The sequence below is a fragment of the Ornithodoros turicata genome, chromosome 1, assembly GCF_037126465.1.
Source record: "Ornithodoros turicata isolate Travis chromosome 1, ASM3712646v1, whole genome shotgun sequence".
NCBI lineage: Eukaryota > Metazoa > Arthropoda > Arachnida > Ixodida > Argasidae > Ornithodoros > Ornithodoros turicata.
In genome coordinates, this window is record NC_088201.1 from 76680350 (window position 1) to 76704602 (window position 24253).

General features: G+C 44.4%; 1 protein-coding gene across 2 annotated transcripts in view; it reads right to left on the reverse strand.

Annotated features, from left to right (window-relative positions):
* Positions 1–7503: 7503 nt before the first annotated feature.
* The window catches only part of LOC135378418 (uncharacterized), a 61598-nt gene continuing 44848 nt past the window's right edge, over positions 7504–24253 (reverse strand). For both annotated transcript variants that reach the window (XM_064611449.1, XM_064611448.1), the window contains exons 9-12: positions 19732–19865; positions 16924–17184; positions 11343–11418; positions 7504–7729 (exon numbers count right to left, since the gene is read on the reverse strand). In XM_064611449.1, the coding sequence (XP_064467519.1) occupies positions 11387–11418; positions 16924–17184; positions 19732–19865 (427 nt within the window). In that variant the 3' untranslated portion in view covers positions 7504–7729; positions 11343–11386. The remainder of the gene's footprint in view (positions 7730–11342; positions 11419–16923; positions 17185–19731; positions 19866–24253) is intronic.

Consider the following 24253-nt stretch of genomic DNA (forward strand, 5'->3'; position numbering starts at 1 on the left):
AATGAGTGCACCCCTTGTCGGAAGACTTGATGCCTTTGATGAAAACGTCGAGAGCTGGACCTCGTACGTTGAACGTGTAGAGGAGTATTTTGTCCTCAACAATCTTCAAGAAGACAAGAAAGTGGCAGCGCTTATAACCAGCATGGGAGCGAAAACATATAACACTCTCCGCAAATTGACATGCCCAAAGAAGCCTTCGGAGTTAAAGTTCAACGAGATCAAAAAGTACCTCACGGACTATTTCTCTCCGACGCCGTTGGAAATGTCAGAGCGGCATCGTTTCTACAATCGTGTTCAAGGACAGTCCGAATCAGCAAGTGAGTTTTTGGCTGAGTTACGTAAACTCTCCGAACATTGCAATTTTGGCACATTCCTTGATGAAGCCCTTAGAGACAAATTTGTCTGTGGCCTGCGAAGCACGTCTGTTCAACAGCGCATGCTCACCATGAAGGATTTGACCTTGACAAAGGCGCTTCAAGAAGCGGTGTCATGTGAGCTCGCAGCCAAAGGTGTGGAGGAACTACATACCAAAAGAGAAAACATAAACGGAGCCACGTCTAGTGTTTCGAAAGTTCGAGACGAGGAAAAGAAGTGCTTCCGCTGCAACAAGAAGGGTCATGTTCCTTGGAAATGCCGATACTTCGACGCTGTATGCCTCCACTGCAACAAGAAGGGTCATATACGTCCCGCCTGCAGAAATCTTGCAGCAAACAAGTCGTCCACTGAAGCTAAAACGAAGCAAACAAAAAAGAAGGACACTGCAAATGCTTCAAAGGCTGAAAATGTTGGAACCATTCGCCAGGATGTTGACTCAGAGCTACTTGCGCATGTCACTGGTGGTGGATGTGAGCCCATTTGGTTAAAACCAGAAATTGAGGGCCATGTAATTCCAATGGAAATGGACACAGGGTCAAAGTATACTATTGTACCCCAAGTTGTCTACTCGAAGCATTTCAGCCACATTCCACTGGAACCTACCTCCATGAAATTTCGAACTGTGACAAGTGAATGCTTCGTACCTGATGGCGTAGCCACAGTTCAAGTAAAATTTCGAGAGAAATGTTCAAGGCTCCAACTCTATGTTGCAAGAACCCCAGGACCAGCACTGTTTGGCCGAGAGTGGATTCAAGAATTCAAGTTGCTTGAAGAAACAAATGGAATCTTCAAGACGTCGACTGCAACGAAAGCTTCTCAAGAAGAAGTAAAAAATAAGCTGAACCAGATTCTAGAAACTCACAAGGTCGTATTTGAAGACTCTATCGGGAAGTTGAATGGAATCAAGGCAACCTTAAACTTGAAGGAAAATGTTCAGCCCAAGTTCTTTCGTGCTCGTCAAGTCCCATACGCACTCAAGGAAAAAGTCTTTGCCGAATTGGACCGACTAGAATCGGAAGGTATTCTGACCAAAGTCAATGTCAGTGAAGGGGCTACTCCCATAGTTCCTGTAGTAAAGCCCAATGGGACAGTCAGGATATGTGGAGATTTCAAGAGCACCATCAATCAACACTTAGTCGTGGATCAGTATCCTCTACCACTGGTTGAGGACATTTTCGCGAAGTTATCTGGTGGTCAGAAATATACAAAAATTGACCTCCGGCAAGCATTCCTTCAAATGGAAGTGGATGAGAAGTCCAAGCATTTGCTAACTATCAATACAGAAAAGGGACTCTTCCGGTATAACAGGATGGTGTTTGGTATTGCTCCCGCACCTGCGATCTGGCAACGCACCATCGAACAAGTTCTACAGGGTGTTCCTATGACACATGTAACGCAAGACGACATATTAGTGAGTGGTACTACTGAAGAGGATCATCTAGAAAATCTTTCAAAAGTCCTCATACGCCTGGAATCGTTTGGACTAAAAGCAAACCTGCAGAAGTGCTCCTTCTTCCAGGACAGCATTGTGTACTGCGGATACAAGATCAGCAGCGAAGGTTTACACAAGACCCAAGACAAGATCCGTGCTGTACTTGAAGCTCCAGCACCGCAAAACGTCAGCCAGCTGCGTTCCTTTCGTGGGCTAATCAACTACTACGGAAAATTTATTCCGGACAGCGCAAATCTTTTGCGACCTTTGCACACACTTTTGGAAAAATCTGCAAAGTGGAAGTGGACAAAGGACTGCAAGGTAGCCTTCCAAAAAGCTAAAGAAATTATTGCGTCTGACACAGTCCTTGTCCACTACAATCCGCAGCTACCACTCCGTCTCGCTTGTGATGCCGGACCACATGGTCTCGGCGTAGTTCTCTCTCACGAAATGCCTGGTGGGACGGAAAGGCCAATCGCATTTTCCTCGAGAACCCTCAAAACGGCAGAAAAGAACTACTCACAAATTGACAAAGAGGCCCTAGCCATTGTCTGGGGAGTACAGATGTTCTACGCTTATTTATATGGCCGACATTTCAGACTTATAACGGACCATCAACCATTGACGCAGATCTTCTCGCCAATGAAGGGTATACCTGCAATGCAACCCAGACAACACGCAAAGTCCCTCGGATATCCTGGCGTTCCCATCAGGTCCCAAAAATAAGAATGTCCCGCTGAAACTTTGTGGGGATATCCCACGCATGTTTCAGCAGGACAAGACTCGGAATATCCCGTAGGCGTCTAGCCGGGATAATTTTTGTCCTTCGTCATTTGGCTTCCTGAGCAGGTGAAATTTTGGAACTGTGGTTACCAATAATATCGCATGAGTGTGTATCTGATCGTCTGAAATTACGCTGTGCCTGAAGCAGAAAAAACCGGCATATATCTGCAGTTAGACACGTTTACTGAAAAAGTCCACTGTATGTACAGGGCAGTGCCAAAACGTTGTACTGTACTTTATTATCCTTTGATTATACCATTATACCGATCTAGATCCTGGTTTATTAAATTTTTGACATGCAATATTTTCTGTATCCCTCGCAATGTGGCCTGCGACATAAATTTGAAACGGCGCCTAAATCGCTGCTTTTTACAATGAAAACGCAACTCCGCGACCTCATTTCTTCGACGATTTGCAAATCAACACGATGTGTGAGGATGTGTGCGCATCTGCGTGGTCACAAAGTGGTGTTCACTTGTGTCGCTGACGCCGCTTCCACCACTAAAAAACAAACGCGTATGACTCGCACACACGCATCCGAATCCAGCAATACACTGCCGCCCGCTGGCTCCGTCATAAAAGAAGTAGAAAATCAGCAACCATGGTCGGTACCCCGAGCGCGTATATCCTTAACCTAGCCAGCAGCACGCATGACGCGCCTATACGTGCCCTGATTGGCTGCTGCGCCGCGGGCGACCCATCAAAACCTGGACCGCACGCTTCGCCCATGCTCGTCAGGTGTTGACGCCGTTGTCTTGACAACGAAGCGCGCAGATTGAACTGGTTTGAGCAAGACGTTTGTAATGCGACGAGCGTTCGCGCATTGGAAAAACGCAAGTAAAGGCAGGCGAGCTGGTGGACGAAATCCATCGAGCAATAACGATAATAACAAATATAATGATAATTAGGAGTGGATTTCCGCGTAAGGCGATCCATGGAAGAAAAAGTTCGGATAAACACAACGTCGGACTTTTAATTTACAATGGATTTCGTCTCGCCAAGCGGGTTGTGGCAAAAATCAGTCTATTGCGTCAAAAACGTTGTATCCCGTTAAAGCATGGTTTCGTACATATTAGTCAAGCATCGCAGTTTTTGAATGACAGAATGGGGCAGCATATAGGAATTGCGCCCTACTCACGAAACCGATTCCATCTGGAGTGAAAGTGTTGTTTTGAACAGGCTATGTTCTCTAAAAGCAAACTCTTGCTACGAGAAGCCTTGGCAATTCAAGCTTTGGGAAACGGCACCGCGAGACGTCGGTTGTAAACGACCCACCCGGTTTTATGATATGCGCTGTGACATATCCCTTATTCTCAGTGGTCCTTGCCCCTTTTACCCACACTGTACTGTAAAAATGCTGTGCTGTCTTGAGTAAATTGCTTTGCTGGTTTGAGCTCTGGTGTGTTTGTTTATTCGATCCGCGTCGCCCAAGATCAGGCTTTTTCTTCGATACGTTCACATCGCGCTCGTTTGAGGTCTATATGTACGTTCTGCTTCCCTCTGCACATTACGCCTTGCTGTGATGATGGAAGAATATATTATTGTCAAAGATGAAGAGGCGTCAACAACTTGGTTGGAGATTCTTAGAGGAAATCTGCTGAACGAAGAGGACGTAGGGAAATGGCAGTACTGTTCATCAACGAACACGTCGTGGATTGTTGATGCTGTGCGTAGCAACTGCGAAAGGTAAATGCTACTTGCCATATATATAATCCAAGTTGATGAGATGTTCTATGTAGAACAGCATAAGATACGGACAGGCGCGCATCTTATTAGAGCGTGCGGTTCCGGCCGCATCCCATCGCTGAATGGGAGAATAAACGAATTGAACTTAATTGAACGTTGTGGGTCAGGTGCAACCCAGAAAGTAGCCCTTCATTACCGCAACAGAAGACTAGTTGGTTCGAAATGAAAAACGAATAACCTCGGCTGAACTGCATGCCAAAAAGTTTATTTAAAGCGAGCGATAAAAAGAGCGCTACTTTTCAGCTACTTGACTAAGAAACAGGTGCTAGTAGTGAAGCAGTACCTGTTTCTTACTCAAGTAGAAGAAAATCACCACTTGCTTTTCTTTTATCGCTCGCTTTCAATAGAATTTCTGGAGACGTTAGAGCAAACACCACGTATATACATAGCCACGCAGCAATCTGTGCGCGCGACAGTTACTTCGCGGCCGCTAACATAAAAAAAAAAATTATATGCACGCGACTTCTGCGGCCCTGTGCGCGTCAAAAGTCCAGCAATTTTCAAGGTGTTGAAAGCTAATGCCACTGAGGCCAATGGCGAAGCCAGGGGGAGGGGTGGGTGCAACCACCTGAGATAGTACCTTTGGTAGCGCATTTGGGAGAGGGAGAGAAATCCTCCTCCCCCATCAAGTCCCTATAGAGAACCCTTTCCTAAATATTTTTCTGGCTACGCCACTGAGGCAAAATAATGTAAACCACAAATTGCTCGAGATTTAATTATGCAAAGCTCCTGGAAACTGCAGCTCAGGACGTCCAATTTACTGTGTTGTAATCAGAAGCTCCAGTTGTTTGCTCTCCTTTTTGCTATGTTACCCTGGAAAATGTTTCAATACTCAACTTCTGCCACGGACATCACAGAACGACACCCTACTGATTGTACAAAATGCGATAAAAGAAGTTTTCCTGAATTGTCGCTGTGCCCTACTCGTGCAATGCCAAAGCGACTAATTAATCACAATGAGAAAAATATTTCTGTGATTAAATATATCACACCTCTGAGCATATACCTGCATGGCATGATAACTTACTCAGTGAGGCTAACTGAAAGTATTGATTTGTCATAGTGAGACTAGGCTTGACTAGAATTCATAGACTGCAATAACAACAGAAATGCTATAGACTAGAATATCGACGAAAAAAAAAAAAAAAAAACGCCCTGTTTGCAATGCTAAACGTAATCTCACTTCCCAATTTTCGTGCGTTCTACAGGCCGCCTGGCTGATTATTATGCCCGCGCACATATGATTTCGCGACGACCGCCATACCTAAGTTTTGTATCTGTAGCATAGTTTCAATCGTCATAGTTTTGTTTCGAAGTATATTTTGCAACGTTACACGTACTTGAATTGGTGAGCTGACAGGGACCGCAGGGGAGGTCGGGAGCTCTGGGATCGTAATATCGGAGTCATCGCTATACCGAAGATCGCATTAAACGGGTCTGACTGTATGACAGTTTATAGAGCAATCTCGTCACTTTTGCGTTCCCGTAACTTCTCGAATAACTCGTTCCTCTTCTTAGGTAACTTTCTAAGGAAGCTCCAAGTTCTTTTTATTAGATTCCACCGCAAAAATAGTGCGAGCTGCGTCCTTCATCTCTAATGAGATATGAGAAGTGCGCAAATCAGTGCATGGTGCCTCCTCGTCAGATCCCACTCCCTTGTTGGTTGGTGAACACTACAAATGCAGTCTTGGCTAAGTAGTTTGAGAGCGGTCATCATAGTGGTGAGCAGTATACAACTTCTAATGGCACAGGACACTGTTTTTTTTTTAGTTCCATGTTCACGCCACAAGCAACTGTGGCTATGAGCGCCGTATAGATGTGGACAGATGGAGAGAAGTCAGCAGGGTTATTACGCTTCCTGGGCCGACATCAGGGGGAACTGTGCCGATATTAGTCTGAAAAGTCTTCGGAAAACACAGGGAAAACCTCAGACAGCACAGCCGGTGGTAGGTTTTGAACCCACCACTTCTGAGTCTTCAGCTCCGATCTTGGCTACCACCAATGAGCTGGACGCCTTAAGCTGCTCGGCCATATGCCCTCCGGTCACAGGACATTGTCAAGCGAGACAAAATGTTCTAGGAAACAGAGGATGGCAATTCACTGAACCTAAAATGCTGATGCTCTGCCATCATACAGATCCGAAGATTGGTGTAATTTAGGCACAAGAAAACAATTAGAAAAAATCTTGCACTACCCACTGTGACATCAAGATATGGACGAATTATAGAACGGTGAAGAACTAAAGAGTGTATATTACACAGCGAAGAACTTGAAAGTAACGTGTTATTTTTCAAAGGTAACTTTGAAACCAGTTCCTTTCCATACCTTGTAATTTTGTTTGTTACTTATTACTATTTTTGGCACCGTAATTTAACTTTTAAAGAGTTCCCTTTGTCGAGATACTTCCTCATGTCTGCTTTGATCAGCTGCATTCCAAACCATGCTTTGACATTTTGTCTTGCGGTTGAATAAAATTAATGAACCCATGTTTCACAACCGCCAAGTCTCTGTCCCACTGACACATTTCCCCTCCGTTATCCACCAATGAATTACGTCCTTTTGCACTTCACTGTGACCAGCGCCACAAAACATATGCCAACCGAAACCAATTAATTACAGCCAGGGTGTCGAACCGCAAGAAAATACGGGTTCGGTTCGGGTTCGTGTTGCTTAGATTTCGTTCCGGTTCAGTTCCTGTTCGGCCACGCCAAAAATCTGCCCCGAACCGGTTCAACGCTACCATTTTATATCTCCCATAAAACTGCTTTTATCAGGAAATGCGTGGCTAATAGCTTACCGCTGTTGTCTGCATTGACGTTTTCAGTGGTTAGGTACTTCCTTTAGCGAGAGAAAGGAGAAATGGATGAACACTTGCAAATAGCGTCCAGGCTGATGAAGCAGTGTAGTCCTGCTACTTTCTCTTCCCAAAATCTCTTTTTTCACACGCACAATGCGAGCAAGAAACACTTAAAGGAAGCCGAATAAGATGGACAGCATTTTATAAAAACAACGGTACTTGCCGGCACACTGCATTCGCAGCGTGAATCTATCTGAAACCGTACGGAAGCATGTCCAAAATGAGTCTGCCAGCCTTGCTCTGTCCGAGCTCACAGCAGTGTACCAGCTAATCCACAATACAAAGGCAATATGTCATGACACAGTTGCACTACCAGTAAACAGAGATGTATTTGAGATGAGTATTTCAGATGGAACTAGCCACAGAATATACATAGAGTTCAATGCGACATCTTTCTTTTCGCTTTCTTTTTTTTCATATCTTAAAAACAAACAAACTCGTGGCCGAGACTTCCGGACCCTTGCGGAGTGTCACGTTCCTTGACATTGACGTTCCTTGACGTTCCTTGTGGAACAGGTCAGGGCCACCGAAGCTTCCTGGAACAGAAGAAATAAGTAGAGATGAGTGCAGGTATGAAAATTCGTACCCGCAACCGCACCGCACCTGCGGGACCACGACCCGCATCCGCACATCCCGATGGGTACTTGCACATCCGCAGGTGCACCCGCAGCCCAATGCGCAGCATGCTTCAGTTATGCCACGTAATCATCACAACACGAAATGATTTATGGATGTTGGGTACACTGTCCGTTAGTGAGCCACTTTTCCAACAGTCAGACGCGACAGTTGACATGCTTACTCACGCGAAGCGAACCAGTCGTCGTTTCGAAAGATGGCCAAAGTTAGCCCTATGTGGCAAACATAGCCAAACAACAGCAACAATGATGAATGGGGAGTTTAAGCACCAGGGGCGATACCCTACCCTATTTTATATTGCCCACACTACCAACCATAATCAGCTGGACTCTCGCCCTCGTCAAAGAGTAAGCATAGAACGTGGTATCAGTAAATGACAAAGCTGTGATCATCTCGGAAGGACTGCATATGGAACGTCTTGGAAAATATTTTGGGCACAATGTTCGCGGTAAATTGGGGCGTACACCAAAAGTCGACAGGCTGGTTTTGTGCTTGCGGGTATTGCGGGTATACCCGCACAATCCGCGGAGGCGGTACGGGTCTACCCGCGCCTTACCCGCAAAGACACGTAAATGTGTACCCAGGAAAAGCAAACTTGCACGGATGCACTCATCTATAGAAATAAGCCACTTAAAACTCACTCACTCACTCACTCAGGACCCACAACACACTGAAAGGGGCTGTGAGTGGTATGCCTGCAAAACGTAGTCCAAAAGTGTTGTCTTACGTGGACATATAACTATAGCCTCAAGTTTTAGGGTTTAACCAGATTCTCCCCCAAATTTACACCCCAAATTGAAGGTTGGGCCAAATGGCCCTCCCTGATACTTCTGTAGGAATGCACACTACCTTGTTTGGCAGCAGATGCAGTTACACCACCATTTGTACCAAACCAGTACAGTTAGTTTCAGTAACTGAGCCAGACTTCTCCCTGAATTTAGCAAACAGTTTTTTCACCCCGATTCGCATAAACTTAGAGGACATGTTTATTTACCTAATTTTTACCCCTTGAATTTAGAAAAATATATTTCCAGAAAACTTCAGGCTCTACGTATAACACGTTGTATGAGGTATTGAGTGTGTGAAAGATTTTACGGATACAAAGGAGATATCGCTCATCAACAATCCTCCCTCCTGTTGCTTCACATTTTAACATACCAGAACATTATTTTAATATGCACTTAATAATTACTGGACAGTTACAATTGTGTAACATGAATTTCAATGGTAGCTGTTGTGTGTGGATGTTGACACTTTTATACATGACACTGATATGTGCACAACTACTTTAGAGTGGCAAGTACTGCCTTGTGATCTGTAAAGTGAATGGTGACGTGTAGAGCTGGGATTAGTGGGACAAAAATATTACTAAAATCTGGACAAAAGTGGGACAAGAAACGCTGAAAAATTGGGACACTTTTCGGGACAATGTACCCATCTGAGTATGTCAAAATTGCTTTTATTAGCTTTAGATTTTTTTAACTTTTTTTGCATCACCGAAACAGACAGTCAACAGATAGAAGGAGACAGAGAAGAAGAAAAAAGAAGAGGAGGGTCTTGTGATACAACCACAGCGATTTCCTGAAACCCTCCCGTTAGCAGATACCGCTGTAAAAGGCTGTCGTACAGTGAAACCCGCGTATAACGATATTGACGGTAATTGCGAATTCCATCGTTATACGAAGTGCACCGTTAAACGAGGGCTGACCTAAACAGCGCGCCACCCCGCGTGTAGCAAAAGAAAAAGAAACAGATGCTAAAAGAAAAACGCGAAGCTGTGTGACATCGCACTGGCTTGGGAAAACATCGACCAGAACACTACACGTCATCATTCCGCAAGTCGGCTTCACCTAACGCCTGCGTGCTTTAGGAGAAGCTCGCTTTAGAACACTGCCGCGCGACTCGCGGGTGGAGAGCACGTGCTAGGCCTTTTGAATCATCTCGCGAATTCTGAGCAGCATTGACCAAATACAGAGACACAAAAGCGTTACCACATACCTCTTTCACTGACAGTATTGGAAAATGAACAGTCTCTGTCTATTTTCTTCCCTCAATCTTTATATTGGTTTAATTCTTTTGATGTGAATTTCGGATGTCTCCGCGGTCTCCATCGCTGTACGCGGGTCGTTTTGCCATACAAACAATGTATACTTTTCACGGTAAAGTCACGAACCATCGTTTTACGAGAAATATCATTATATGCGACATCGCAGGTTTTACTGTAGTAGAACAGGGCTTCCAGATACAGTCACCGACCGATAATTGAGACTTTCCAATTTTACGGACAAGACTGTTGGCAGTGTCAAAGGCCACACAGAACCTAAAAGGTCAGTCACATTTTCGTGCAAGACGTCATACTTCCTTGACGCGCAGACTTCCTCTGCCTCAGAGTAAAGAATTTATGCCGGAGAAACCTACGAAAAAATTGTCGTTACCAAGCACTCTTTAAAAAAAATAAATACGACCAAGCAAATTTTCGCCTCCATCCGTCGGTGCAGCGCATAGGAAATACATGAAGACGAAAGTTTGCGTGGCCGTATTTTTTCTGTTACGCAGTGGCTGATACCACGATTTTTTCGTAGGCTATTCTGGCATAAATTATTCACTGTGTGGCAGTGGAAGTCTGTCTGTCAAACAGGTATAGCGTCACGCGTGAAAATGTGACTGACCTTATTGAGCACCCACTCTGTACTATTTCAGAGTCTAACAACAGACGACCTCAGAAAATCCCAGAGAGCTTAGTGCCACTTTGAACTATGGGGACTTGCTGGAATTTTTTTACAACAATTTCTGGGGTCACCTCAGCGCTCCTTTAATGCTCGTTCTGTTGTTTTTTTTTACTTCCCTCACCTCCAGCGTCAAAGGGTCACTTGTACCTTGGAGCTTGCACGTGCGGAGCACGCGCGTTTATCTGACACTCTTTTGCACGAGCGTGCAAATAAACTTCTCCTGAGACGCTGCACGTCATAGTAACCGTCCACATCACGCCAATCACGTCCTTCAACCCAGTCAAACTTCAGCGAAATTTGTTTCGAGCAAAATAAGAGATTCCGCGAAATATTGTCAAACGAAGCATTCTACGATTAATTCTGCATTTCGCAAAATTTCTCCGAATCACGGGAAATTGGGGGCCTTCTACATGAGACAACATAATACATTATTATAATTTGCGGAGAAATTAAATTTAATCCAAAGTGGTCCGAAACTGATTCGGGAGGGAACAATGGAGCGGAATCGGGTATAACCCAAAAAAGTCGGACCCTACGTATATTCTACAATCTACATCATGTACAGCTTTCTCACCTGAAGAAGCGCGGGCTTTGCACGAGAGCTTGTATGTAGTTTATTAAACTAAGACCCTGAAGCGTTTCAGTCTGTTTTAAGTTTGTTAATTAAAATACGAGCCTCTAACTTGTTTTGATTGGTGTTCCATTACCACAGATGTCTTGTGGACTATTTCTACCGAGCGAACAACCAAGTCAAATCAGCGAGTATATGAATACGGACACTTACTTTTTCAAGCTGGGTTCCCTGTAAGAGGCCGCCTTGGATGCCCGTCATTTTGCCCGCCTCACCAAGGAATTCAGCCCTGCAGGTGTGTCATCACATCAACGTTAATGCACTTTGCAAAGCCTCCCATTCATTTATACACATTTCTATGCATATCTACATGAGCAGGACCTGGTCACATCTGGTGCAAATCACGAGGTACCAGACCTTCCGTGAGCTGTACCACAGCACCTGGAGTGTCCGCTGCTTTTGTGCGCAACCATTTTAGGCTGGCACTGGCTGAAATAATACCTAATAACCTAACCATTGGAAACTCGATAACATAAGGTAATGCACCAAAACCTTCTAGACGGTTACATTACCCAAGGCTACGTCAACTACTTAGTAATTACTTTTATGAGACCCAAAAGCAGGGCACAGTTGATGAAGCGTGTCAGTCGATTGTCTCTAAAGTTCAGACAGCCATTGGCAACTCCTATGTCAGAAGCAGTGGTGGCTACTACGAGAATGCTATCTGCCCTTGGATGACAAATGACATCCTTAGAATTTTAGAAGAAAAAAATTTTTGGTCTCGAAAATTGAGTCTCGACAAAAACAATAGTTATTATAAACGTAAGTTTAATCATTATCGAAACAGTTCTGTCAAAATGATTCGCCAGCGGAAACAAGAATATTTTTCTCGTATAATACGCAATACAACTGACCCTCGAAAAGCCTGGAAGATAATTAATGAAGTCATTGGAAAAAAAACGTGCAAAATTGTCTTACTGGACATAAAGGATGACCTTACTGCCATATGTTGCATGCTCAATGAAACGTTTGTCAACATTGGGTCTCCAGGTGGTGGCGATATTACAAAGTCCTTGAGTTACATTAACTCTCCGGTCACTAATAGCTTTGCGCTTTACGAGGTGACTGATGGTGAGGTCATAAAAACTGTTAAAAAGTGCGCTGGTACCACCGCTCCTGGTTACAATAATATAAGCATGATGGTCACTAAAAATAATATTGATATACTGTGCCCGACATTAGTTGATCTACTTAACAGCTGCTTAGTCGAAGCTAGGTACCCGGAAGCTTTCAAAACGGCCAGGGTAGTACCAGTGTATAAAGGTGGCTGTAAAAATACTCTAACTAATTATCGCCCCATCTCAGTACTTAATGCTTTAAATATAATAATAGAAAAAATATTGTCCGCCAGGCTCTCTAGCTTTCTTGAAAAAAATAAAGTAATTAGTCCCACCCAGCATGGTTTTCGTAGCTCATGCTCAACTGCAACCGCTGTTCTATTACGGAAGCTATAAACAACTGCCTTAACAAGGGAGACATTTGTGTAGCCATCTTCCTAGATATAAAAAAGGCATTTGACACAGTACGTCACGATGTCTTGTTAGGTAAGATGTCCAAGTATGGAATTAGAGGCCACTCACTTGAACTTTTTTACTAGCTACCTCAGTAACAGAACCCAAATTGTATCCGTCCAAGAGTGCTGCTCGCCTCCTCTTCCCGTGCACATGGGAGTCCCACAGGGCTCCGCTCCAATATTTTTTCTTCTTTATGTAAATGATTTTAGTGAGGCCAACCACTCTAATAGTATCATGTATGCTGACGACACCGTGTTACTTTTTACTGGCCCTACAATTGGTGTCATTCATGATAAGATTGCTAGTCTAATTCCCCAGCTGTTGGAATGGCTTAAAGTGAATTCTCTGTCACTAAATCTTTTGAAAACAAAATATATGGTATTTAGGCCATATCGTAGGACTGTTTCATTAACAGATTTCAATATAGTTATTGCCGGAACAACAGTTGAACGTGTCGACACCATTAAATACCTTGGAGTAATTTTGGACTCCCACTTGCACTGGAAGCCACATATAGAAAATGTATGCACTAAATTATCAAGAGCAAATGGAGCACTGTTCAGAGCACGTCGACTGTTCCCAACTGCTGTCCTGAAAAGTCTGTATTTTGTGCTCATCCAATGTCATTTGCTGTACTGTGTAGAATCGTGGGGGCACACGCATCAATCTTATCTTAAACCGGTTGAGGTCTTGCAGAATAGAGCAGTTCGCATTATATCCAATACATATAACAGACAATCTTATTCATGCATATATAAGACGTTACACATTTTACCTTTCAATTTACTACGCTTTGAGCGAACTGTGTTAATGGTTAATTTTTGTATACTAAATGAGGGAATAATTGATGGTGTCAAGTTAGTCTCAGTTACTCGCACAAGCCGTACTGTATTGGATCATCACTTTATTGTACAGTGTTTCTCAAACATATATGGTAAGCGCCTTCTCCAACCCCAAGGGGTCATAAAGTGGAACCGCCCCTTGAACTCCTTGCCCCTTGATGTCGTTGTAGCCAAACACTTCAAATTAGCCGTCCGGAGGTTTCTGTTCGATTCTTGTTGAATATATCGTTATAGTGATGTCAGTAAAAAGGATTGATGATATATATTTATATTTTTGTTATTGTGGAATCTTAGCGCTTGTATAAATGTGTGTTTCCTCAGCCATTCTTTTTCTTAATGTAACTGCCGCGTTTGAATAAGTAAACGTTGAAAAATATCGTATCGCACTAGCTTGTAGCTATGATCCGACTGGTACAGTTAAACCTCGATGTAACGAAGTCGATAAACCCATGGTTAAAGTTCGCTACATGGAGAACTTCGTTATATAGATCGCCAAAGAAATGTCGCTTACCGCTTGTGGAAATGACTATTTTTTCGCGAAAAAGTCTGTGAGCTTTTTTTGGACACTGCGAAACGTCGGCACAATGCTCCTTTCATAAGTTGACAGAGCCTCCAGTGCTGCCTCTTGATTGTCTTTGCACCCCGCGTACCGACGTAGCACATCTATAGCGTCTAGCACTTCGCGCGCCGTCGGTACGGACAGCACTTCCTCGGTGTCGCTGCCACCGTTGTCGCTCCCGTCATCTGCCGTACCCCGCAGGCCTGCGACGATGTCTTCATCCCGCAACTCTTCTGTACACACCGCGGACGAATCTGCGGTCAGGAAGTCATGTAGCTCGATGTCTAGGGGTACGCCGCCGCCTTCTCTCAGTGCCTGCCACTGGTGCACAAGGGCAGGCGCGGCGTCTTCGCTTTCTTCCAACTTGTCGGAGCCCCTATTTTCTTCACTGAATCTGTGGTAGAATCCAGCCTTGCGGAAGGAATTGACGACTACGTCGCGTTTCACGCTCTGCCACGCTACTGCGAGCATCTCGAGGGCCTGGACCGCATTCACTTTCGTTTCCCTTTCAAGGCGAATGTCCAACAGGAGTTTTTCGACGACTCGCGCACGGTATCCACACTTCATACTGTTTATTATTCCTTGGTCCAAGGGCTGGATAAGGGAAGTGCAGTTCGGGGGAAGGAAACGGATTTCCACGTGCGTGAGACTCACGTCCTCAATGTGATGTGCGGAGCAGTTGTCAAGCAACAGACAGACATGCTTGCCTTTCTTAGCCATGTCTCAGTCGAAGTCCGTCACCCACTCCCGAAAGATCGCTCGAGACATCCATGCTTTAGTGTTGGAAGTATACTTCACCGGGATTCTTTTTCCTTTGAAGCAGTGCGGGTTTTTGGTTTTCCCTATAACCAGAGGAGCACGCTTGTCTGTTCCGTCCATGTTCACACAGAGCAAAACAGAAAAGCGTTGCTTGCTGTGTTTTCCGCCTTCGCAACGCTGCCCCTTGAGCATGAGGGTACGCTTTGGAAGCATTTGATAAAACAATGCTGTTTCATCAGCGTTGTAGACGTGCTCCGGGGCGTATTTTTCTAGGATAGTAGTCAGGTGCTCTTCAAGCCACGATGCGGCCCCCGAGGCGTCAGCGGACGCAGCCTCACCACACAAAACCCTTGACACTATCGCGTGCCTCCTCTTGAACTTTTCGAGCCAACCGCTGCTAGCCTTAAAGTTATCAGAGCCGAGCATGTTCGCAAAATTTATAGCTTGACGCTGCACAATGGCTCCCGTAAGCGGAACCCCTTTCGCCAACATCTCCATAAACCACGTGAAGGTTGCCTTGTCTACGTCTTCATACGTTGCAAGCTTCAGTCTCTTCCGTGAAGTGCTGGTTCCCGAAGCAACAGCCGCAAAGATGCTGTCCTTGGATTTCAAAATCGTAGACAACGAATTTGCTGGAATGCCATACCTCGCAGCGACATCCTTCTTCCTTTCACCGTTGGCCACAGCGTTGATGATTTCCACCTTCGCGTCCATTGAAAGCGTCTTCCGCTTGCGCACGTTGCTAGCGTCTCCGGGAGCCATCTTACGACGTGGAGTAAGTCACACCAGAAGAAAGAATGCACGTGGGGAAGATGGGAGAGCGGAGACGGGGAAGCAGGAGAGAGTGCAGCGCCCTTTCCTCCTCTGCTTTTGGCCTTGGATGATAAGAGGCGTCGTATTCGCGGTACAAAGGCGCGCTCTTGTTCTTTGTTCTCCGCGCGGGAGGTTTCGTAACATGGAGCGCTCGGGTCAAGTACCTTCGTTATACGGGTCACCCGAATACACTGCACCGTATGGAAGCTAAACGCGGGCTTCAGGAAACTTCGCTACATGGAGAAATTCGTTGCATGGAGACTTCGTTACATCGAGGTTTAACTGTATACAGTGCCTTACCGTGTATATTACGATGTTGTCAGTTCAATAAAAACAAAAAAAAAAAACAATGGAACAATGTGTGCCCAAATAATGTTGGTCTGTTCTGTACTTCACTTGAATACTGTTCTTGATTTTTACTGCTCTAAAAGCATTCTTTAGCACTACCTATACAGAGTGCCTATAAAATGGACCCACGCGTTTTCCGGTTTAATGTTTTTGAAAATTGGAGGGTGAAATCGGGTTGTACCGGGTTCGCCAAGATAAACTTCGGGGTTTGTAACGGAGATAAAACAAATAGAAACAGTGTCGGGAAGCTGAAGTAGATGTTAGAGGACGTATTATGCCCCAAACTTTTATGTCCATATACTGCCACTTGGACCGCTTCTCCGCGGATAAATCGTGAAAATTAAAAAATTGCTGCTACCTAACATTTCTAATCAGCTATACCTGTGTTTCAGCTCCTTCCGTCAGATGGCGAAACGGTCGAACGTGGTGTTGCAGACGATACTGAAACCAAGTGAACAAGTGGAACTGAATGCAGAGGACTACTGTGCGGCATTGTCTGCAACGCCGCGTTCGACCGTGTCGCCATCTGACGGAAGGAGCTGGAACACAGGTACAGCCAATTGAAAATGTCAGGCAGCGGTGTTTTTTTTGCAAAACCTTTCGTAAGCTACAGGTATTACAAAACAGTCTATACATGGGCACAGAATGCAGAAGTCATCTGATCCATAGGTGGAAAGCAATGCATTACATTTGTATAATAAGTAATCGTAATGCATTACAATTCGGGAAAAGTCATCAGTAATGGTAGTGCATTACATTTTGACCTAGTAATCCATCATGGCATCACTCATTGCTCTCCTGGCACTACTCTCCTCTCATGCGCAAGGCACAGAGTCATAGTGTATCGTTACTGAATAAAGTTTTTCTAAATTCGCGGAGGAAAAAGTTGCTAGGTTTACCCTTAGACGAATCACGAGGCGTGTCCTGAGGATCTTCATGAGGCGCATCCTGAGGATGTTCATGAGCAGGTGGCTGCTCAATGTCCGATTGGTTACCAAGCACGTCTGACTTTTGTGAGGACGTGGAGGGACGTGGCTCTGCAGGTGTCGTCTGTTGGATCCTCTTGGAACTCAAACGGAATGGAGACGTGCCGGGTGCAATGCTTCTTCCGGATCTTCCACTTCGAGACGGGGGACAGATGGGGGTGCTGGTCTGCACTTCTGTAAGGGAACAACACTTATTTAAAGCAGCACTAAAATGTAAAAACAACTTGCTCTCAAATGAAAGCCCGTGTTTCAATTAGTTGACACAGCGTGACCGTTTAGGAGAAAAACGCAATGAAAACAGAGCAGTCTTTGGCGGCATCCAATGAGACAGCAGGAAAAGCGCGCGCATGCCTATCGTGGGCATGTGGATTTGGAACGGGTCCGATCATAGTGTTCCGTATATGTGCATTTTTCAATACCAATTCACTGAATTGTAGCTCACAGTAGTTCTCGCGAATGTTCCAACACCAACATTTATCTTCACGTGCTTCGGACAGTGATGCAGGTCCACTTTGCAACACGGACTATGTTTTTCGCCGGGACTGCTCCATGTTGTGGCACGTGCAGTATGGACTAAAAGCACCGATGCACGAGCTGAAACGACGTTCACTGCTTAGCGCCGAAGCAAGAAAGAGTCCAGTATAATTGGATTGTAGCTCCATAACTGAATGTGATATTCAATCAATTACAGTATTCTATTCAGGAAGTAAGAACCGCTGCCATTGAAATGAAGCTGAACCATTGTGCGCCCACAGGGAGTAAGATGCAAAGCGTTCGACGAATTGTTGGACATAAACGAAAACTAAGCATGTTGCACTCCTCCGCAAGCAACTCAAGGTCGAACTCAACTGCTCACACGTGCTGCACCTATGTATGTAGTGCTATTTCCTGTGCGAAGTAACTTGGAAGTAACTCTGTAACTGCGAGTTACATTTCAGGCTGAAGAACTTTGTTATTAACTTTGGTACATTTTTCACACAGTAACATAACTTGTAAAGAGTTCTTTGTGATGGGTAACGTCTCAATCTATGCCGATGGCCCTGACTGCGGCGAGGACGGCAGCTTCCTCAGGTTGCCAAACAGTAGGGATTGTACTGGAATTGAACCTACCTTTATACATCACAGCCCTCAGCATTTTTACCGTGTGTCAAATTAGTTGTAAAAAAGAAAAACGCTTCAAAGGATTCTTGTAGATGTAAACAAAACCAAAAGGTGGCTACATTTTATAATAACGACCAACGAAACAACACAAAGAACGAGTAAGTGACCACACTGAGATGTTCAATTCTCAGCTTCTATTCCAGCACCTTTCAGATACATTGAAGGGATCGCTAGTTTCAAAAGGACGTGACCGATGTCAGTACAACAGAGTTTTGCCACCGCTTTAGGGCCATTACTGCATTTTTCCATGTTTAATCAGAGCTTTAGGCATCTACGCCAGCATAGGCATTGACAGGCACAATCAGATCAATACAGGAGGTTCCCCAGCACTCAGTTCATGTTCCTGTGTTGAAAAGGCACTATTGGAACCACTGGACAAAAATAGGCGTTTGGCTAGAAATCCAGGGTCTAAAGGGTCTAATCATAACGCGGTGAATGACAAGATGCATGAAGTAGGGCACGCAGACGGCAAATTAATCAGTAATGAGGCCCTAGAATTAACCAGCCAGACATATCTCTGGGCGTCCCTAGTTGCCGCAGCGAAAACGGCGGCAAGATTTAAGAATGGCGTTCCAACAACATACTCCAGCATGTAGGGTACTAATAAAGTTACGATACGTGCTTTCTAAGGGCAGTCTTGCACGGGTAATTGATGGGCCTTTATCCGCACTGACGCCACGTCTTCCCCACATGTTTCACTTGGTACTAGAACACTGTACTGGCACAGGCTCACCCCTGCAAAGCATTACTTTTTCGGGCATGGGCTGGGCTCGGGTTTGACATTATTGGTCCGGACCCATACATTACCGGGCCTATGTTGAGCTCAAGCAAGTGGTTCTCCACTATTAGTAAGACAAGGTCAACTTTTACAGCCCACTACACTGGGCCAGGCCGAGGTAACCTTTAATTTTGTGAGCTAGAGCCGGGCTTGGGCCATGCTAGGTATGTAGCCGTCAGGCCGGGAGAGTAAATCACTGGTTGGAAAGCCGGGCTCGATCCTGTCATGGTCCTAAGAATGTGGCCCTGCCCGGCCAAGAGTACTGATGTCAGAGCTGTCGTCAGCATAGAAACCTATGGTCTGTTTTTCCTGCTGCTCTTCTCGGCTGCATCATAGAGGAAGCAGGGAAGTTCCAGTGCAGATATTGTGCCGATGTTTTCTTCACAGCAGCATGCATGGAACCATACATACATGCATCAGCTCGTTGCATGTGAATGTTGAAAGCTGCTTCTATGAGCTTTAGAGCTAGCTGTGAACCAGAACAGCATTTCTCGGAGTGTGCAGTAAATACCCCTAATTCATGGCTCAAGTGCTTTACGAAGTGACATCAATACCGTTACAGCAAAGCAAAGCAGCGGCTCTGATGTATCAGCGCCCAAATGTCACCATTGTCTGCTGTCGCCATGTCGGGAATCGTACTTGCACCCATTCCACGACCGAACTCGAGGATCGCCTACCCACTTGGTCACATGATACAACTCTGTCATGTGACCAATGCCTACTTGAGAGTTTGTTTTGGAACACGGCCGGAATGTGCCATGTAATACCCCAGGCCAACTAACCATTATCCAGTGCCCACCATTCGGAGTGTACAGGAAGCTCTTCAGTTTTCTCAGGTTGTTGTTCTTCTTCCTCCTCCTTGTAGATGACTGATGCATTTGTCTGAAGATGGGAACCTGGAGGCCAAAGGTCCTTCCTGCAACATAAAGTGCAGTGAAAACAAAGATCGACAAAGTGTGCGTGGAAGATAGATTTCACTCATAAAATGTACTTGGATGATCTGCGTATAACAGCAAACAGGCTGCAACCCATCAATCTGTTCAGCCCTCAAGAAGGTAGACTTTCATTGGCACAGCAATTCATTAGTACAGCATTTTTTAGAACCATAGAACTTTGCAACTAACAGTCCCCTTAAACTAGGTCACTGTGAGCAACAAGTACACATTCCCACTGAATTTTGGAACAAAACTTCAAGGACCTTTTAAAGGGGCACTAAACCGATATAGGAGCAATGATGTATCAGTAGGAATATGTCCATTTAACTCTGAAACATATTTTCTTAAATTATGAAGGTCGACAACGACGTAGTAGCACAGAACGCTTTGCGCACTATTTCTTGAACTTGCTCCGCCCTTCAAGTTCTCACAACACTAGGAGCGACGTTATTGTGACGTTTCGTGGGGGCCACCACTTATGTTACTGCATTTTACCGTGTATACCGTGAGCGCCATTTCCCCAGAAGCGGAAGATGCGAAAAACGTCGTAGCTTTCTGCTGTTACGTGAGCGCTCAGCATCGTGTCTTCACGTACACTGCTGACCATGGGGAATATCCTGCGCCACAACCACGCTGACGGCGGAGTCTGCTAAATGCACAATACGCCACTCCCGGTAGTCTGCACAGTGCGAATGCTCAGCACAACACGGGATGGAACTTTGGCTCTGTAAGCAATATTTTCATTTTTTCTTTCGCTAGAATCTTCCGCGAGTATGTCGCTCGTGTGAATACACTGTTTGAATAAGTGTTTTTTTTTTTTTTTTCAGAACCGCTACACTCACGAGGAATGTCCTTCCACACCGTATTATTTGTACATCTTTTCTCTAATAGACATGAGATTTCTTTATAAGCCACACTTATTCTTTGAAGTGAAACCCCAACAATGGGACAGCAAACAGGTTCTCCCCCACGGCTGACCTTGTGGGAATCCAAGATTGGTTGACGACGCAAAACGCCACTCGGAGATGAGTCTGCCCCGTTTGCTGTAGCCGAGTGACGTGTGCTGACGCATTCGATGGAGGGGAGAGTTGAGCTGATTTCGCTCTTTGATCCGCTTTTTAGATAGTTAAAGCGCTTGAGCTACGTAAAGTCTTCCACATATTTAGGTATAGTGAAACCCCTGCTTTCACTCTGTGTAGTGTTTTAGACACAGCAAGATCATCAGATTAGTGCCCGTTGTTTTGACTAGCATGTAAAACACAGTTTATAGCCAGGGTTTCAATATTTTGCAAAAATACAAATATCACATGAGAGAACAATGAGGACTGCACAATAGTGGTCAGTACACAGATGTGGCTGACAACTAGGACAGAAAGAAAATGAGATTAATATAATAGAGGGTGCCATCCATTTGTTGCAGCTGATTCCAATTGCAATAAAGAATGCTAACTTCTGTGGTTTTGAAGCTACAGTTCTGACTCCGGAACAGTGTAATTTGCACAAGCAACTCTACGAGAGAAAGGAAAAGATGCGAAACCGAGGGTTTTCAAGGATGGTAAAAGAAGTGCAGAGTTTTCCAGACCTCGAAAATGGCGTTTTCAAATTCCAGGTGATTCGAGGGTTTCATGGACCAGTGAGAACCATGACACATGCATTTCTTACAGGCAGGGGGACAACACGACACATTTTATTAAATGACTAAATGATACCTTGGAAAAATCTACATACATCATCATTCCCTACATAAAGGGCGTTTCAGAACCGATACCGCAGGCACTAGCTCAAGCAAACATAAAAACTGCTTTTAAACCTCAACCCACACTGAAGAATCTGCCCAGCCATCCAACAGATAAGACAACACCAAACGATCAACATGGGTTCGTCTACAAGACATCGTGGCAAGAACGACCGGCGATGTACATCAGGGAAACCGGGAGAAATACAAAAACCAGAATGAAAAAACACGAAACAGATGTTTGACAAGGCTGCAGAGAAGCAAACTGAACTATGTGAACATGCGGTAAAACTGGTCACAGATTACATCATGATAACCCAGAATTTCAGCTTGTGAGGGTCGTTGAGGGGTGAGGAAATAATTGGAATCTTGGCACACGAAGATAATTAAAGAAGCTATCAACAGGCATCCGGGCCCCCTACCAAAATGCTACACACCTTCGATATATAAAAAGGGACCTGCAGCTTGTGGTACGTTATTCTGATGATGAAACGTCAAACTTTTTTCGTTATTGTATTGTTGTTTGCTGGTGTATACACCGATTGAAAAAGTGCCAATTCACCCACCAATATGGGCAGTGGAGATTGCTAAATGCCGTACATTCAGCACAGCTGTTCCACATCTTATGTCAAACTAAAAGGGGAGAAGTGCTTTTTTTTTTATTTTGTACCCGAAAATCTACTCTGCGGCTATCTAAATCACGGCTCCTGAAATAAAATCAAGTTTTCACCTCACGATTTTCAAAAGCCATGAACTCATAGTAACTCTTGAGTCATAACTAAATGTAACTCTTTATAGGACCACTCTCGGAAGAGTCCAAGAATACAAATATCTAGGCGTCATTTTTTGTAGCAACCTCAGGTGGAAGAACCACATTAGATATACGGTTGGGAAAGCAAGTCGCATGTTAAGAGGGCATACCAGCTCTCCGTCCCAATGTATTTCCTATGGAACAGTTTTTATGCTTTTTCTCAGATTTTGCCGCGGGTGGTTTCATCATAAAGAGGAAGACGAGATGAAGATATTTACGCTACAGGATTTCTCATACATGTCGTATGTATTTTACGGCGACGTCACGCACGAAAGGCACTCGAAGTCTGAATGCTTAGAAGGAAATTTCGCCATAGTATAAAATACAGATATTGTATTAACAGCCATATAAAACTTCAGTTCAAACTTGTTTAGAGTATGCATCTGCTCCAAACGAAGCAATAAAAAAATCAAACGACCACTGCCGTTTCGATCAAACGGTGTTCGATCAAATGACTTTCGACCAAATGTCCCGCGTTCGATCAAACAGCTTTCGTTCTTGCTAAGACGATTTCTCCGGGGAACATTTTTCCCTGGGGACAGTTCTGCCTGGGGACATTTTTTTTCGGGGTAGAAAATCTGGCATCTCGGGCGAGCTCTGATTATATGAAACGACTTCTCCGTGATCATTCCATCATTTGGCAACTAGCGCTCATATTCATCTCTGGAAACCCAAATTTTGTAATTGCATCTGTGTTGCCCTTCAAGAATAGTGATTTTCCTAAAATACGCATAAATTTGGCTCACAAGGTGTCCAGTTCTTCCTTTTCCACAACCAAATTTCACGTTTTCAAGTTTAGATTGAATTAACTGAGACCTCAGCATTCAACACAACGAAATCTGGAGTAAAAAGTTTACGCTTCATATATTCTTCTAAAAAAGAAAAGAATGCATATATTATCCCAGTCCCACATAATAAGGAGGACGAACTGTACTTTTTTGCCAGACTCAAACAAGAACCTGTTATGTTGTCAGGTGACCATAGTTATTATTTTCCTCCAATGTGTCCTTTTATTTTTTGTCGGATCGTTCCTCTTGGCGTCCAGGAAAAAAAAAAAATAAAGAAAAAAAAAAGCTGTAGGGAATATCGCGACTCCCGCTTCGAGGCCTTGCCGCTCGACCTTCCCATATCTTTTTGGTTGGTTTCCGTGTGTCGACCCGAAGCCTTTATCGCCCTTCACCTCCTTTGCACGGTTTTGCAACCTGGTACACCAGAAGAAAAGGGGTCCCCTGTCACTGGGGTTGTTGACTGACTTCATTTTTCTGAGCGGGTGTAAGGTAAAAGAAAGAGAATAGAGAACATGGAGGAAAGGAGCCTTTGAAACATGTTACTGAAGTTTTCGGGTTATAATAAGAAGTCTGTTCTACGACGGAAATTTTGAAAAGTCTTTTGCACCAACGCCTTGTAAATGAATTCAGATATTTCATAATGCTTACTTACCAGAAATATACATATCAAAATGTCATTTTTGCATGAATAATTGAGTTATTATCAAGGTAAATTGAATGTTGTAAAAACACTTTTGGGACCCCTCATATAGGACCCCGGTTAGCTAATGCTGCCCTTCTAGACGCGGGCGGGTTAACTTTGTTGTGCATTTCTCACACACAAAATATGGACTTTGTCGCAGGCAATGCTATGTACCTTGTAACTTGAATAAGCTCCCCTTCGACAGTTTTTCTTTGGAATCGAAGTACAAACTAAAAAAAGCGCTACGGCAACTTTATCATAGGATGTAGTACCTTTATATGTTCATATACTGTCGAACTGTATGCCGCTGGCTGCTTCAGGGTGAGTGCCACAAGCCTTTCGGTTTAGACGGG